Source organism: Pezoporus wallicus, unplaced genomic scaffold, assembly GCF_028554395.1.
Source record: "Pezoporus wallicus isolate ANWC-B61680 ecotype Strahan unplaced genomic scaffold, APGP_CSIRO_Pwel_v1 contig_11493, whole genome shotgun sequence".
In the NCBI taxonomy this organism is placed as follows: Eukaryota; Metazoa; Chordata; class Aves; order Psittaciformes; family Psittacidae; genus Pezoporus; species Pezoporus wallicus.
In genome coordinates this window covers 1,783,230-1,800,386 of record NW_026635895.1, presented here as the reverse complement: position 1 = coordinate 1,800,386, position 17,157 = coordinate 1,783,230, and the positions used below count along the sequence as shown (strand labels likewise).

The 17,157-nt window shown below is 47.7% G+C and overlaps 1 protein-coding gene across 2 annotated transcripts; it reads left to right on the top strand.

The window, feature by feature from the left end:
• The first annotated feature begins 4,338 nt into the window (after positions 1 to 4,338).
• On the top strand, positions 4,339 to 15,601 carry KCNG3 (potassium voltage-gated channel modifier subfamily G member 3). Of its 2 annotated transcripts, none has more exons than XM_057398534.1 (2): positions 4,339 to 5,038; positions 13,618 to 15,601. In XM_057398534.1, exons 1-2 carry the CDS (start codon positions 4,386 to 4,388, stop codon positions 14,261 to 14,263), a joined length of 1,299 nt encoding a protein of 432 aa, XP_057254517.1. In that variant the 5' UTR covers positions 4,339 to 4,385; the 3' UTR covers positions 14,264 to 15,601. The 2 variants fall into 2 exon arrangements, with proteins under 2 accessions (XP_057254517.1, XP_057254518.1); XM_057398535.1 differs by having other exon boundaries at positions 4,340 to 5,005.
• Positions 15,602 to 17,157: the final 1,556 nt, after the last annotated feature.

Here is a 17,157-nt window from a genome sequence, read left to right as displayed (position 1 = left end):
TCCCTTCCCAAAGAGCACAGGTGACTCCCCAGGGCATCTGCCCCAAGCCCCGACCAGCGCAGCTGCCGGGCGCGCAGTCCTGTTCTGCAGCAAGTCCCAACAGACGCCTGGGGCCCTCCCGTCAGCGCTCACTGCCGGACCTACGAACCCATCAAGTCTCCAGTGCCGAATCTTCGTTGTTCCCAGCCACGTTTTGCTAACTGTGGGCAAGTTTCATGAAGCTAATGATAAATGTCAGGCACAGACTGCGCTCTGTGCACACGTGTACGCGTGTGAATACCCAGCTCCCTGCTAAATGTCATTTAGCCCGTTTTAGAAACATTCATATTCAGAATTATTCAGATCTTTCCAAGTGCCTCAGTGACAAGGGAACGTGTACTCTTGTGTCAGGTGCCACTGACTGCATCTCTCATTAGACTCTTTGGTAATTATATGTGGTAATAGGCTCATCTCCTGGCAGGTTTTCTACATAACCCACAGAGCACGGTGAGGTAGAGGGGCTTGGGTGAAGAGAAGTTTGCTTCAAGGAAAAACATCTATTTGAAATCAATTTTCCCCAGCCGAGACCTAAATTAAAGCGAAATACAAACCACAGTCCATCTGTGCATGCAGAACCTTTTGAAGCGTTTGTTTTAATCATATGTATTGCCTCTTCAAGTAATTAAGACAGATATGGCCAAATGCAGCGTGTTTAACACAAAAAAGCATCCCATTTTTCCTGCCACAATTTCACGTTACACACCATCTACTCCCGATGAGGGAGATGGTTTTGTTCTACGTGTGCAAGTCTGTCATCAGGGCAACCTGCACCACAGCTCGAGTTCCCAATGTACTCCGGTCGTCAAAAGAACTGAGGTTTGCGACGGAAGACAGCCCACCAAAAGCCCATTTTGCTTGCACTTGACTCAACAGCACTCAGTAGCTACAGAATCTCACCCCTGCCATCAAAACGCACCACTTTGTTCGCATACAAAATGCAAGTAAGGAATCCCTTTAGTAAAAGCAAGCACAGAGCTGGACTCACAAACACAGAGCAAGGGCCTCAGCGCAGGGCCAGAAAGACTTGGAAAGTGTACAAAATACTTTAAGCTCCTTAAATGCCCCTCGGATGGAACAGCACAGAGCAAGCCATGGAAATCAGTGTTGACACAAAGAAAGCAATTTGTATGTAATGACTGTTAATTGCACAGTTCCTCCTGGGCAACAAATGATAACAACTGGAACACCCGGAAAAGAGTAATTGCTTTGACTCAGCATCCCAGCATGTCTCTCCAGAGCAAAAAACCCCAAACCGACGCCCCAGCCACCTGAATGAACTCAGCTACTTGAAGGGTTTATTATATTTGAGATTATACAATGACAGACTGGTTTGGGTTGGAAAGGACCTTAGAGCTCCAGCCAGCTCCAACCCCTGCCACGGGCAGGGACACCTTCCACTAGAGCAGCTTGCTCCAAGCCCCTGTGTCCAACCTGGCCTTGAGCACTGCCAGGGATGGGGCAGCCACAGCTTCTCTGGGCACCCTGTGCCAGCGCCTCAGCACCCTCACAGGGAAGAGCTTCTGCCTTAGATCTAACCTGAACTCGCCCTGTTTCAGTTTGAACCCATCACCCCTTGTGCTGTCGCTGCAGTCCCTGGTGATTATTACCCAGCTCAGTCCTTCTAACGATTCACTTTATGCCTCATCCCTTGCCATTTAACACAAAGGCAAAAACTCTTCACTGATTTCTATCTTAACCTATTTAAATGGATTTACTGGCTCACTTGTGTTCTACTAATTAGGTACCATCTTTCTAATCAGGACAGCTGGAACTTTCAAACACACTTCTTCCACAATAGCCTTTGAAAAGGTCTTTTTCTTAATGCACCACTAAGTGTTTTGCTTACAGTCACACAAAGCCTGAAGTGTTTTGTCCCTTTCAGGCTCTCCATCCTGTTTTCTTTCAACTTACTTAAGGCTTTTGGGTCACAAAATTCAACCCCAACAAGAGGCTGCGCTCACTGAAGCTTCCTGGAACATAGGGCAGATAGCCCCCGACAACCATTGAACCGACACTGGGAAATTCTGAGTAAGTCCCTTGAAACAACACGGGTTAGCACAGCAGTGGGGTGACCCACCTTAAAATGCCCCAAATCCAAACCTTCACTGGAAAACTGCAAATCCTCTCTGAAACCCAAAGTTTTGCTCCTGGGGCAAGGAGCTGTATTTACAGCTATTGCCACCAGCTCTCCTCCATTGAAAGTCAGGGATTGTAACTAAACTAAATCCACTTGAACGTGGCAGACTACAGGGGCAAAGAAAACAGGCTGGCTTTGCTTACACTGAATGTCTGACAGGGTGATTCCGAAGGAGGAAATCGTTTTATTCTGTATGTAAAAGAAAGCGGCATCAACCAACCTACAATGCTTCATCAAGTGATGCCTTTGTCAGCCCAGCACTTTACCCGTTGTGCCATACAGCTTCACAACACACGAAGCTTTGGTTTACCTTGAAACGATTCCTAGCACAGACACCCCGGCCTGTGTTTCTATACGGTTAGTAAGGCATGTCCTCAGGCTATGTCATTTGCACTCTCTTCCTCTGCAGCCTCCCTGGGCGGTATGAAGAGGGTTAAACGACATGGAGCAGGAAGCACGACAGACTGCAAGGCCAGGGTAACTCTCATCACTGCCAGTTCTGGTCAGGTTTTGCTCTATTTTCTTTTAACAGGTATCGTAGTGATTCTTTCTTCCTGGGAGAGGGAAACGCAGGAGCACACACCTCAAACAAGAGGTTTAACATCGTGTTTGCTGCTGATTAAACCAAAAGGCAGCCAAGCAACATGAACGGAATGCAGCTGCTGGAAGGAAAATCCTTTGCAGCTATATGGGGAACAGACACCGGTGCGGGTAAACAGAGCTCAAACCCTTCGCCACGTTGGGTAAAGGGAGTTTTGGGGTGGTTTCTTGTCGCCTCGGTGAACGAGCAGAGAAGAACGTGTAACCGTGACCTCTAGTGGCTACACCTCGACTACCAGCCACAGCAAAGCCTGCGGAGTCCTCTGCTGACGGGCTCGGATCCTTCTCCAAGTGTTGTTAAATGGGGTTAAACCCAGCAGCGCTCACTCGCACTCTGCTTTAAACCAACCATTTTTTACCGAGCAACTCGGTGGCTGTCCCTTGATTCTGCTACATCTAAATCTCAGCCGAGAGAGTAACATGGCAGCAACAAGCACAAACCCGCCCCAAACCCAACCCAGAAAGACGAGGAGATAGATGTACCTGGCGCAAGAACGGGGCGGGTAAAGCACCGGTTTAACCGGGATGTCCCTTCACAGCCACAGCGCTTGAGCGGCAGCTCTTTGGCGCTGGTTTTGAAGGGATGTACTCACCGGCGCTGCCTCCCGACGGGCGGAGGCACATTCTCAATTGGAAACACCTCACCGACAGGCTGGGCTGTAGCTTGGCTGCTTTCACCCCGCGATGCTCCTGATGTCAGTAACCCCCGAAAACACCTCGACTAGAAAGGATTTTCAACCCCCTGTACATACTGCAACCGACCGGAATGGAAGCTATAGACAGCAGGCAGGGTCCTACCGGCTTCTGATGGTGTAACGGTGGTACGGAGACGGATGCAGCACACAAGGTGTCTCAGACCCTGAGGCGGGTGGCGGCAGGGAAGAAAGCTCTTCCCGAGGCACCTCACTCCTCCTGATGTCCACACGCTACGTGAGGAGGAAAAAGCGTTTCCTCGCTCACATGTACGGGGGGTGTGGGACGGGCTCCACAGAGCCCCCCGCTCTTGCAGGCACGGCCCCGTGCACTGGGGGTCAGCGACAGCGGCATCAACGCTTCACTTCCAGCTCTGCTTTCTGGGGGGTGCGGAACGAACGCCCCCAGAGCTCGGCGCCTGATGAACGCCCTCACCCTTGACGCCGCTCGGGCGGCCGAGCACTGACCCCTCTGCCCGGGGGGGGGGGGTCCCCGAGGGGTGGCGGAGCCCAGCGCTCCGCTCCATGTGCGCGGGCGCCGGTAGGAGGCGTGTCCGTCCCCTCCTACCCCCCCCCCCCCCCCCCCCCCCCGCCGCACCGCCTCCCGCTCGCCTCCGAGCCGGCACCGGAGCGGAGCGGCGGGTGCGGAGCTCCGCGGCCCGGCCATGCCCCTGCGGGGCCCGGCGGAGCCTGCCGCCCGCCGGCGCTGAGCCCGCGGCCGCACCGTGTCGTGCCGTGCCGGGGCGGCTCCTCCGCCTCCTCCCATCCTCTGCCGCTCCCTCCCTCCCTCCTTCCGCGCCCGCCCCGTCGCCGAGCGGAGCCGCCAGCGGTGCGAGCGGAGCCGGGGCTGCCCGAGCCGAGCCGCACCGCCCTGCCCTGCCCTGCCCGCCCTTCCCCTCCTCCGTTCCGCCCAAGCCATGAACTTTGGCCGCGGCCCCGCGGTGGTGTTGAACGTCGGGGGCACCCGGTACTCCTTCTCCCGGGAGGTGCTGAAGGATTTCCCGCTGCGGAGGGTGAGCCGCTTGCACGGCTGCCTCTCGGAGCAGGACGTGCTGGAGGTGTGCGACGACTACGACCGGGAGCGGAACGAGTACTTCTTCGACCGGCACTCGGAGGCCTTCGGCTTCATCATGCTCTACGTGCGGCACGGCCACCTGCGCTTCGTGCCGCACATGTGCGAGCTCTCCTTCTACAACGAGATGATCTACTGGGGGCTCGAGGGCTCCCACCTCGACTACTGCTGCCAGCGCCGCCTCGACGACCGCATGTCCGAGACGTGCTACTACGCGGCGGAGGAGCCGCCGGGGGAGCCGAGCCGCGGCTCCGAGGGCAAGGGCCGGCGGGCGCCGGGCGCTGAGGGCAGGAAGTGGCTGGAAAGGATGCGGAGGACTTTCGAGGAGCCCACGTCTTCCGTGGCCGCCCAGGTCCTGGCCACCGTCTCCATCCTCTTCGTCATCGTGTCCATGGTGGTGCTGTGCGCCAGCACCCTGCCCGAGTGGCGGGCGCCGGAGAACCGCAGCGTGGAGGAGCAGAGCAGGTACACAGCAGAGTCAGTGAGGGAGCCCTCAGGGTAGGAGGATCCTTTATTTTCCCGCTGTCCGGTCCCCGTGTGTCCCGTCCAGTGTGTCCTGCCCCTCGTCCTCACGGTCCGTAGCTGTAACCCGCCGCCCTGAACGGCGGACATCGCCTTAAACCCGCTGCCCTGAACGGGGGAACCGGGGCGGTTGTTCGGGGGGTCTCTCGGGGCAGCGGGTTCTGCCGGCGGCTCCGCGCGGCTCAGGCAGGCAGCGCATCAGGTGCCAGCGGAATACGGCTCTCTCCTCTGTGAGCCTGTCCCCGACTGTGCGGGGTCGTGGAGCTCTGATTTCCCCCCCCCCCCCTCCCCGGTTTGGGGAGCCGCGGGACTCCTTGCCCGTACAGAGGAGTTAAAACACTCGGAAAATCGTGAGGTCTTGCGACTGTGGAGGGAAAGACAAGGGAAAGAAAGCCCTGAAAGAACGCAGCTCCCTTCTGTTTTCCTTTGGGGAAAGCACGATGCTGTGTGCACGCTGCCTGTGTTCATTCCGGTGGAGAAGATCCAGTGCCTTGCTAGGGTTCTGCCCGTGTAAACTCGTGTATGTGGGGACAGCCTTAATCCTGTTCCTCCTTCCATCTGAGATTCTCTGTGCGGGGAACACAGGAGATGATCAGGCTGCGCATTAAGCTCCTGCAAATGCATCATACAAGCGCCCCAGCATATGAATGTAACATGTATTTACATTTCCTTTAGATAAAACATAGGTAAGCACACTAAACGTTGCAGAACAGCATCAGAAACCAGGGCGTGGGGTGTAAGGCTCAATCCTCAGCCTTTCCAGCAAGGACAAACCCTTTTCTATCTTCTTTGTGACCTCAGTTTAGGGTTACATCAACGCAACTCTGCTGACTTTCAGTAGCATTGTGCTTTCTCTCTCTCTGTTCTGCTCTCTAGAGAACAGAATCACAAGCAATCCGGTAGGATTTCTCCCATAAATAAGACAGAGAAAGGGAGAGGGACAGGGGGTTGTTTGTTCGTTAACTCCTCACTCCTTCTAAAACAGACAGGATATTCAACAGAAAGTTTTCAGCTTCTGCTCTGCTGGAGGGGCCCTACCGTGAAATTGCAGCCTTGTCATTATGAAATCATCATCTTTTACCATAGAGTTAATTGGAACGTGATATATTACAGCCTAGCAGCCAAATTAATTCCTTGGAAAGTACGTTCAGAGTTTCCATTAGCTTAATGGAAAAGTGCACCTGTATTTCTCATTCTAGTTGAGCCAAAGTATTAATTGTAGGAACAAAAAGCAAGATGCCGATTTGAAGCTGTTGATTCCTGCTTAGAGTCAGGTACGGCAGAAGTTGCTCCTACAGGTTCTCCCCAGTTCCAAAGCCTTCCTTGAGCTTTGCAAGGTTATTGCAAAGGGTGGATGCTCTGGGTGATCTTTTCACGAGGCAGAAAATTGCGTAGATACCCCCAACAGACAGGGGAAAATAAATGCAGCAGTACCGTAGCATTAGCATCGGGCATTCCTTTGTTCACGCCTTCATGGGGTGGGAGTTAACAGCGGTTCTTTTCCTGAGAGAGTTCAATTTGCAGAGGAACACGGCATGTGACGTGCAATCTTTCTTTCATAGTGCCTTTGGCTTCAAGAACCTCTGTGTATTATACACACACACCCTTCTACTCTTCTCAGTGATTGCCTATTGAAGGACCAGGTCCTAGATGCTAAGGTAGGGCTTGGGTGAGCACTTCTCAGCGCAGTGAAGGCTGCTTTTAAACCCCAAAGGGCCACTGTCAGTGGCAGGGGGAGTTTCTTCAGTACCAACAACAGACAGGAGAGGGATTACCCGAACGGCTGTGGCTGAGCAGTTCCTAACATCTTCTTGCAGGGGTCTATCACATACACACGCTGATACAGAGCTGACCGTATGGAGCTCATCACAGTTCGATAGCGAACACATGGAAAACAGATAACAGATGTGTTCTCTCTGCCCGCAGCTGCCGAGGTGCCTTGTTCTATTATGGGAGCCACTCTTCTCTTGGTTGCATATGCTGCACCACGACTAAAAAGCCTCTTATATCTGGAAGAAAAAAAGGTGTGAGCTACAGTTGCTTTTATGTGAGTGCTCCAGTTCAGTTCAACTACTTACACACGCCATAGGATTTGACCTGACATCCCCAGTTGTCATCTGACTGAATTTCACCTTTAGTTGTTGATGATAACTTCTTTTCTTCTGTCTGGAGTTACTTCATTTAGAATGAGTTGGCTCTTGAAAGCCTCAGTAGCCAAGTGGCTGGTTTGGAAGCACACAGGAATGCCCTGGACTTCCTACTCTGGCAATACTGTGCAGAGGCGCTTAAACGAGTTTCTGATACCTTTAAAAGTTTAAAGCCAAATTATGCCCTTTGTTCATTAACCATTTAACCCATAGGAGCCATAGGAGGCTCCTCACAGAAGTGAAGAAATTCTGTCTAACGTGATAACGATGATTTTTGTCAAGAGGAATTGTGACATGAACACTGCGTGCGTGGCACTGCAGTGACTTGGGTAAAGACTTTACCTTCTTCTAAAAGCATCTTTTGTGCTTACCATCAGTTCAAAGGGTGAACATGGCTATTTCCTGTCCTTTGGAGTAACACCCTGTGGAAGGCAACAGAGAAACCCACGAGTAAGCCCTTTGAAGGAGAGAGGGATGGGGAATCCAGCCTCTGAATTTCAGAGGCCTTACAGACACTGGCAGTGTAATCCCTTGGTTTGCAGGTCCGTTCCCCAGGTCCTTCTCGAGATGACTTACGGAATTTCTTGTGGTTTCAGATTCTTGCTCTCTTCCCTGCCTTGGCATGTTTCACTTAGAGCTAGAGATCTGCATCAGATCTGCACAGTTTAGGAGCAGACAGCAGGGATGCCTGTCTCCCCTTCTGTTGCTTCTGGCAATTTCAAGTCATCTTTGCTCTCCTCCGAACAGTGCCAGGAGATGCACGCTGCGGGTCTCTGCGCAGGAACCTGTCCGCACACCAATTTAGGGTCATAATCCTTTGGGGAGAGCTTCTCAAGCCAGTAACGCAAAGTCATTTGGAGCTGCTTTACTGCCAGCACAGTTCTATCACCTGCCTCAAAACTATTTTTGTAACACTAAATACAAGTAGCTTGTTAGCACAGGGGGAGGACTGGTGCCCCTTGTATAGAACGCTTTGGGTTGGAAAGGACCTTATGATCATCCGGTTCCTACCCCTGCCACGGGCAGGGACCCCTTCCACTGGAGCAGCTTGCTCCAAGCCCCTCTGTCCAACCTGGCCTTGAGCACTGCCAGGGATGGGGCAGCCACAGCTTCTCTGGGCACCCTGCGCCAGCGCCTCTGCACCCTCACAGGGAAGAGCTTCTGCCTTAGATCTAACCTGAACTTGTCCTGTTTTAGTCTGAACCCATCACCCCTTGTCCTATGGCTGCAGTCCCTGATGAGGAGCCCCTCTCCAGCACCCTTGTAGCCCCCTTCAGACACTGAAAGCTGCTCTCAGGTCTCCGTGCAGCTTCTCTTCTCCAGGCATTCCACTTACTAATCGTGCTAAATTTTATATTGAGAGAATCACTCTGTTATTGAGCCTATGAGACTGCTGTGTTCTTAAGCAAAAGCAAATCAATGCAGTAACTTCTCCATACAGCATCCCTCACCTAGTGCCGGTAGCTTGGGTTTGTTTTTTTTTTTCCCATCTCTGCAAAACATCAGCTTAAAAAGTTGCATTTGGACGTTAAGACACACAAAAATCATCGTTCCTTCATGGTGTTTCAGAACACCTGAATGCTCACATCCAACACTGTTCAAAAAAAGCCCAAATAACTCCTTTCCTGGGTAGCGTCTAAGCTGAACACCGCATTATTGCTAGGTTAAAACAGGAGGGTGAAGGTAAAGGAGGGAACTACAGACCTAGGTTAAAAACAGACGTGGACTCTTCCAATGAATTTATGAAAAATAGAGGTAACATGAAGAGGAGAAGCATAGCAGTGCCTGGCCACAGGAGAGCCTTAACAGACCCACTACTGCTAGGTGCCACTCTTGTTCGAAGTACATGGAATGGGCACTGAGGACACCAGGGCTCGAGATGTTCACGCCCAGGTATCCCACGAGAGCTGTGAAAGGCATTTGCCCCTTCCCTGGGGAGTGCTGGGTTGTTACAGCCTCCCACATCAGGCACTGGAGTTTAATGCATCAAGACATGTTACTGCTACCAAAGCAGGGACAGCATGGGAAAGAAAAGGCAGTGAGGTTTTTCATGCAGGGAAACTGGCTGCTCTGTGTGGCCTTCCTGTGCTGTTCGTAATGAGACAGAAGCCCTGCTCATTTCCAAAGGATTAAAATCATCCCCCAAACATTTGCTGGAATGACCAGTCCTCTTCCTGAGCAGGAATTTGACCACTCTTGGATGATTTTCAGCTTTAATGTGCTTGACATGGAAATAGGCTTTAGCAACAATTTAACAAATCAGGGCCGACAGACTTTAATCTTTAATCCTGTCACAGACTGTCTTTAATCATATCTGTTTTCCTCATGTGTCCCGTTGATGTGTATGTTTTATTTACAAGCTTTATAGATAATAGTGCCACTAAGAAATGTTTTGGCTAGGTTTCAGCCGCCTCAGAGGGGAATATTGAGCCTATTCAAATTGGCACGCTGGGGCAGAGAACGATGCTAAGAGGAAATGTTCTAAGACATTCACAATATGATTTTTTTTTTAAAGTAATAAATATTTGCTGAATATTTCAATAATGTTTTCAGGAAATCGTCTTTTCTGAAGTGGTTTAACTCGTTGTGCATCAACCACCAGCTTATTCTGAAAGGGAGTTATCAGATGGCACAGAAAATGGAGCACTGATGGGATTGCAGTAGAAGCGAGGCTTGCAAAGGCCTCCTTTTCTGCCTGTGGACAAAGGACTCATTAGAGCAATCTTGAAAGGCTGTTAAGTACCAAGAGGCTGAAAATTTTAGGATGAAATAGCCCTCTTTTATGTGCTGAGGTCTGGGGCGATGAACAGCAAGTCTGAGCAGGAACGACCTGTAGCTGAATAAAAATGAGGACTTAGGATTTTCTCTCATTATTTACAGATTTTGGGAGGAATCTTTAGGGAAACACTTCCTGAGGTTATTTCTAATTCCCCCTCTCCTTTTGAATAGCAGCTATTTTAAAACTGAACTGATTGGGGGGGGGACGACACCAACCAAAAACTGCGATGGACGTTTATAAAATAGGTACTCCATTTTACCATGGAAAGCTCATGATTTAATTACACAGCTACAGATTGTAACGCAGCATTATTCCAGGAATAGGCAATAAAAGGCAGTTTGTCCTGTGACTATGCAGCAAATACTTTGAGACTTGTTTACAGCAGATGCAGTAACTTTAGCCTTCTGAGCTCATGCAGTTTATTTGGCTTTAACTTTATACTCGGTTAAGTTCCCTTGAGGACTAACTGTTATATTTGCTTTCCGTCTTAGATGTTATTTACCCATTGAAAAGGTTAGCCACAAAGATAAGTCACTACAAGGAGAGGAGAGGGAAACCTGAGCTGAAAGCGAGCATGTGGCTTGTAGCCCTCTAGATTTCCCAGCAGGCCAGCGCTCACCAAAGGGCTTATTCGACGCCGTTCAACAGGACTGCTGAAACCCATCTACAACAGGCAAAAAGGAGTGACAGAGAGAGGGACTATGGAAAAGATGTTCCGCTGGTGGCTAAGAAGTAAGGAGGGGAAAGAAAAGAATTAAGGGACACCCTGCTTCTGTCTTCTCCCTAGCCAGGATGCGTACAAGTGCCGAGAAAGAGGGATAAATGTGAAAGGGAGAACTGCAAGCGCAATATGTAACGGAGTGGCGGTAGCGCATCTCCCACTGCCTTGATCTCCCTTTGTCATTTCTGCATCAGTGATGTTCCTTAGCTCTCTTCCAATCCGATCCACAAGAGAAGGCTTCTTCAGCCCCTCCTTCTGAAGTACAACTGATCTAAAGTATTTCTTGTGGTAGGAAGTGCCAGAGTGAAACAATGGATTGATCACATTTTCACTTGCACAGTGATTTCCCAGTTAATAGCAGGCCCCTGAATCAATGTTGGTTCATAAAGAAGACTCCTGCCTCTTTCCTTGGCTTATCTTCTTCACCAGCAGTTTGGGCGAAGCAGAAGCCAGTCGCTGTTGACTTGTCATCCCAACAGGTCTGCAGCCAAACTGACATGAAACTGGGGAGCTGAACCCTACATACAATCACAGCTTTGTTTGCCACTGCAACGGTCAGGGCCAAACTTCCTTAAAGCTCGACTCAAGACATAACCTGCCTCATTTGTGCCAGAATGAAGGAATCACGTTTCCAACGTGATCAAGGCATCAGGAGGCAACAGCAAGTGAAAAAGCTTTAAATAGTTACGGATTGCTTTTTCATGTAAATGCTCCATGTCACAAGACACAGGCAGCACGACTGAGAAATCTCATGCCATGTAGTGAAATACACTGGTGGAATTGTTGACTCTTTCTGACTGCAGTATTCCATCCAGATCCATTTTTTCTTTTAACCATGACATGAGAGCTCAACTAGCCGATATATTAGGACATTAAGACTTTCTAGGTGTGCCCATTGCCATGATCTTCCCGTCTGAGTGATTTTACTAAGGGAAGCCTTAGGTATTTCCTCATCATGTGGAACAAGGCTATAAGAGAACCTACCCTGATTTCTTTCATCCAAGAGGACCGATAATCCACATTCATACAGTAGTCATTCTATATATTCTGTACATGGCTCCTGTTTAGAAGACATTCAGATCTGAGCATTTTTTACAGTAAATGAAATGTGCATCTGAGGTAGTGCTCACTCACCTTCATTACTAAAAGAAACAGGAGTATTTCCCAAAGCTTAACCTTTAAGAGAACACATCATTCTTCAGAGCAAGCTGGTTCTGAAATCCATCGAAAGGCGCTAACAGGAACAAGTGTTTTATAAGCCCTTTATGAAGAAAGGCCACTTGCTCCAGAACTTTGTTATTCATGAAACGAGGAAAACAGGGTCTGGTTTCAGAGAATAACTATTTTGTTAAGTAATTAATTGATGTTCATTTAAATCTGCTGTGGCTGGAATGACAGTGTCCCTTAGGACTTTACATCAACTGACCGTTACTGTTTCCTCCATTGTTTTAGCATAAAACTCAATAAAGAAACAGAAATGAAGGATAAATAAAGAAAACTTTAGTGTCTGAAGCTTTGATGCAAGTTAGTTTATAGAATCTATCCGCATAATTACAGCAGTTACAGGAGGTTGTTTTTCTAGCAGGCCACTGTATTAATAATGATAGATTTCAGACCTGGTGAAAGATGATACAGATGTGCTGGGGAAGCAAGCTTTTAGGTATGAAATGACAGTTGGATTATTACTTGCAAATCACTCAGTTGCTCCAGGCATTAGCTGGTTAGGGCGCCTGCAGTAGCAAAAAAAGGCTGTGATTATATGCAGCATTTTCAGCTCCCCCTTTCACATCAGGTTGGTTGCAGACCTGTTGGGATGAGAAGTCAACGGTGGGTGGCTTCTGCTTCACTCCAACTGTTGGGGGAAAAAAGATTAGCAAAGGAAAGAGGGAAGAGCTGCTTCCATCCCCTCCTGTATTAAACAAGCGTGCTCAGTCTGAATGTTTAAGAGTAGGGTTCTTTCCAGGTGGGAGGTTTGAGACTACAGCCCCAGCAGCTATAAAATAATCTCAGAGGAACATGGTTTTCTGTTCTTACCTTCCACTGGTTTCAAGTTGAGATACCCTCAAGGCTCATTCCCTGTGCTGGGGCCTGAAAATACTGAAGAACACGCTGAAATCACCTTCCAGGATTTCTCCAGGCCATTATCTGTATTTGGCAAGAAGAAGATCTTGCTCTGGTTACTTTGACCTTTTTGCTGCAACACAATTTAGGTGGAGTTAAAACAAATTCAATAATGCAGAGCATAGTGATAAATGGGAGGACATGAGCTTATTACTCTGCGAACCCAATGATGAAAAATGAAATACCGTCTGTATTTACTGGTAATACCTATAAAGTTCTGAGTATGGTTCTAGGTAAGCCCCTGTTTGAGATGCAGATCAAACAGACTGGTTTAGGTTGGTTCCTGAAGAACCAGTTTGCATGACTTAGCCAGTGCAGAAGCTGATTTCTGTCTACTCGATCTTCATTGCCATTTCAGTTTAGCAGTCTGGTCCTATACATTGCTATTCATAACCAGCCACCTCACTGAGCCACAGACCTTGGCATTCTAAACTGAGTCAGGCCTCACAGATTTAAAACAAAAAGGGAACAAAATCCCCCAAGTCCCATTTCCTGCAGGCTTCCAGTGTTTGTAGGTGTATTTGCCCAGTATGAGGACCAGTAGCAACCTATGATACAAAGCAAATGATCGGTGAGTTCTCAGCAATGATAGGTTTAAACTCCTTACTAGGCCCTCAGGTTAATTGCTGCAACCTGGTGCTCCATGTGTTGGATGAGAACAGCATGGCTTTTCTGTTCCTCATTTGTGCAGGTCTCAGTGTCAATCCGGTGATGTCTGTGCCCAAACCGAACAGTCGCTACCGTTTCTGCCCAGAACATAAATACTGCCCTTTGTTTCCTTTGACAGGATAATCGAAGCTATCTGCATAGGCTGGTTCACTGCAGAATGCATCGTGAGGTTCATCGTCTCAAAAAACAAGTGTGAGTTTGTCAGAAGACCTCTCAACATCATCGATTTACTGGCGATTACTCCGTACTACATCTCTGTCCTAATGACAGTTTTCACAGGGGAAAACTCGCAGCTCCAGAGGGCTGGCGTCACCTTGAGGGTCTTAAGAATGATGAGGATTTTTTGGGTGATTAAACTGGCTCGTCATTTCATTGGCCTTCAAACACTTGGTCTGACTCTGAAGCGTTGTTACAGAGAGATGGTGATGCTCCTTGTCTTTATCTGTGTTGCTATGGCAATTTTCAGTGCACTCTCCCAGCTTCTTGAAAACGGGCTGGACTTGGGAACAAAGAACAAGGATTATGCCAGCATTCCTGCTGCTTGTTGGTGGGTGATCATCTCGATGACCACGGTGGGTTATGGGGACATGTGTCCCATCACTGTCCCAGGAAGGATTCTTGGAGGAATTTGTGTGGTCAGTGGCATCGTGTTATTAGCCTTGCCAATCACTTTCATTTATCACAGCTTTGTGCAGTGTTACCATGAGCTCAAGTTCCGATCTGCTAGGTACAGTAGAAGTCTCTCTGCTGAATTCTTAAACTGACCCAACTCGCATTGTGTTGTAGTTACTTGCTAAGCTTTGTCTTAGAAGAGAATGGTGGAAGGTCCCTTCGCGTGTCCTCCTTGACTGGATGGTCCAGTGGAACAGCATTCTCGCCAGCCTGGAGAAAGCCCGTCACCATTCAGACAGGAAGGATGGCCATCCGCCTTGGGCATGTCGCAGGGACAGGGAGCGATGCTTCAAATTTGAGAGAACAAAATTAACACAAGAGGATTCAGAAATCCTCAACCAGACCAGCTTGGTTTTCAGTTTGCCTTTCCACGTAAAAGCAGAACAAGAAATGGGCTTAACACTGAGCTCCGGCGTTCCCATAATTACATCCATTCTAAGCAACGTGTAGCAGAAGTTTTTCAACGATTTCAATATCTAAATGCTCTGCAAAGGCATTGGTAACTTCTTTCCTGAAGTATCTCCACTCCTAACTCAGATAACCAAGCTCGATACTGAAGGAGAATCACTGCTACTTTTGAGCTTCATCACAGACTAGAGCTAGTTCTGTAACTCAGGAGAGATGAATAATACGTGACTGCTGTAGGGCAATGAATCTTGAGGCCTGATTCTGATCTTTGGTGAAGCACACAAATCTTCTGTAAAACCAGTGAAGTCAGTGGCATTTGCCTGAGTTTGATAATTCAAAGTGCAAAAAGTGCACCTCCGAATCACAGAAAGGTTTGGGTTGGAAGTGACCTTAAAGATCATCTAGTTCCAATCGCACTAGACCAGGTTGCTCAATTAGCCACAATTAATTTCTTCTCTGGAACCGAATCGTTAGTGGAAGCAAGCGTTGTACTTTACAAAGATCAGCATAAAAAAATCAGGCATTGATAAATACATTTTCTGGTAGCTTAGTGGGGGTGCTATCCATATCTTAGGTACATTGAGTTCAGCTCCATCCGCCTGAAGTCACATACTCATAAACATAGATTCCCCCCTATTTAATTAAACATGCACATCTTAGTGAAGGTTCTCTAAGACCAACTGTAGGATTACCATCACTTGCAACAGTCTGGAGAAAGCACTGCTAAACAAAGAGTAGCTGCTCCCTTTCAGATGAGACTTTTCAGCATCTTTAAATCCTGCAGTCCTTACTGAAGGATACACTTCACTCTAATGGTAGGTTAAAAATAACCGTAAAAAGCCCAGAGCATACCAAAGAAAGTAAAATACAGAAGTGTGAGTTGCACTTGGCAAAATGGTGTATTCTCCAATGTAACTAGGAAATGAGTCAAATTGGGTTCTGAAATACTGCTCACTACATTTCGTGTGTACTACTGACCTAATAGCATCAGTCAGTACAACTCTGAAAGGCTGCTACATAGAAATGTGGACGTCAATACTAAAACGCATTAAGGTACAGCTTTACACATTTAGGTACTGATAAACATCAAAAGGGAGCTTTCTTATTAACATAGAATTTGAGAGTCATCAGCATAGTTGAGTTTGGTGTGCTTGCCTGAAAATACTGCGTTTACCATTACTGTGATGTAGAACCATCTTTTGTATACATATTTGTCAAAAGCTTTAGGAGCAAAATGAGTACCACCTAGAAGACCCATCTCTGAATCGCTCAGTCAGAGAAAAGTACCCTGTTGGTCAATAGCCAGTACACTGAAGGCTCTACCTTGAGACCTGAACAATCCATTCTCATTTTAGGTGATCGTAAGTCTTAAGTAGTCGTAAAGAATGACATTGCAAACACAGTATGTCTGAAGACCTGAAAAGAATTTTAGTCGCCTTCTTACCGGCAACCTTGACTTTTCCTTCGGCAGCATCTCAAGGCTATATTATTAAGTCACATTACAGCCATCCCTGGGTTTCTTGTCATGTTCTGGTGTTCAGGTTAGCTCTGTAGTTCTGTCTACTACTGTATCGATGCCTTTTGTATCAGAATCACGTCATTCGGCAACCGGTTCCAGCATTCCACAGCGGGGTGAATATGAGATCAGCAAAAATGTCTTAGGTGAGATTCACAGCTGATGTCAGTTAGGCAAGGTGTGACTTCAGAGACACGGAGATGTTTTACACCAGTGGACGTGCTTGCTCTGTATTCCTGCATGTGTACTTATATATATATCCTGCATATATTATATATTATAGTCAGTGGAAATGCTGGGGTGGGTTTTTTTTCTCCTTACAAAAAATGTCGTCCTTGACAAAATTGAGCTTTCAGACTTTAATCTCAGCACAGCTGGTGAAGAAAATGACATGTTCATCTTCTAATGAAAAGTTTGACAGTATCAAAACCATTTTCAAGGAGAAAAGTGCTATTTTTGGGGGGGTTTCTGCTCCAATTTTTTTTTTTTCCCCATTAAAAACCCAACCACATAAGAACTCAACCCTACAGATCCGTAATGCTTGGGAAAAAAATACTGGGTTTCATGAAAACTTACTTTGTCTTTTGTCCGTATATTGTATTTAACCAAACCAGTACTCTGAGATACAACCCTCCTCCCACAGAACGCCCAAACCATCGTCACGATGACAATAGTTTGAAATCCATACAGAATGTGAATATAAAGCATGTTGCAGTCCTGATTTCAAGACAAAATAAAACGCATTTCAGCACTGCCTATAAATCTAATCTTTCGATGCCTGTACAAAGGAAAAAATAGAAATTACTGCGCATAGTAACTTCAGAATACCAAGTTGCACCGTGAATCATTTTGTATAAGCAATTAAGGACAGGATGTTTTCAAAGATCCAGGCTGTATGTGGGATCCAAACAAAATGTCTGATCCTTTATAAAGTGTTTTCCAGCTAAACAATCTTTTCCTAGCGTAAAAAGATTACCTAATGAAAATAACTGCGCAAAGGAAGACGCCTGTGGACGTTAAGTCTTACTTCTTTAACCGCTTCTGTTCACTTCTTATATGGCA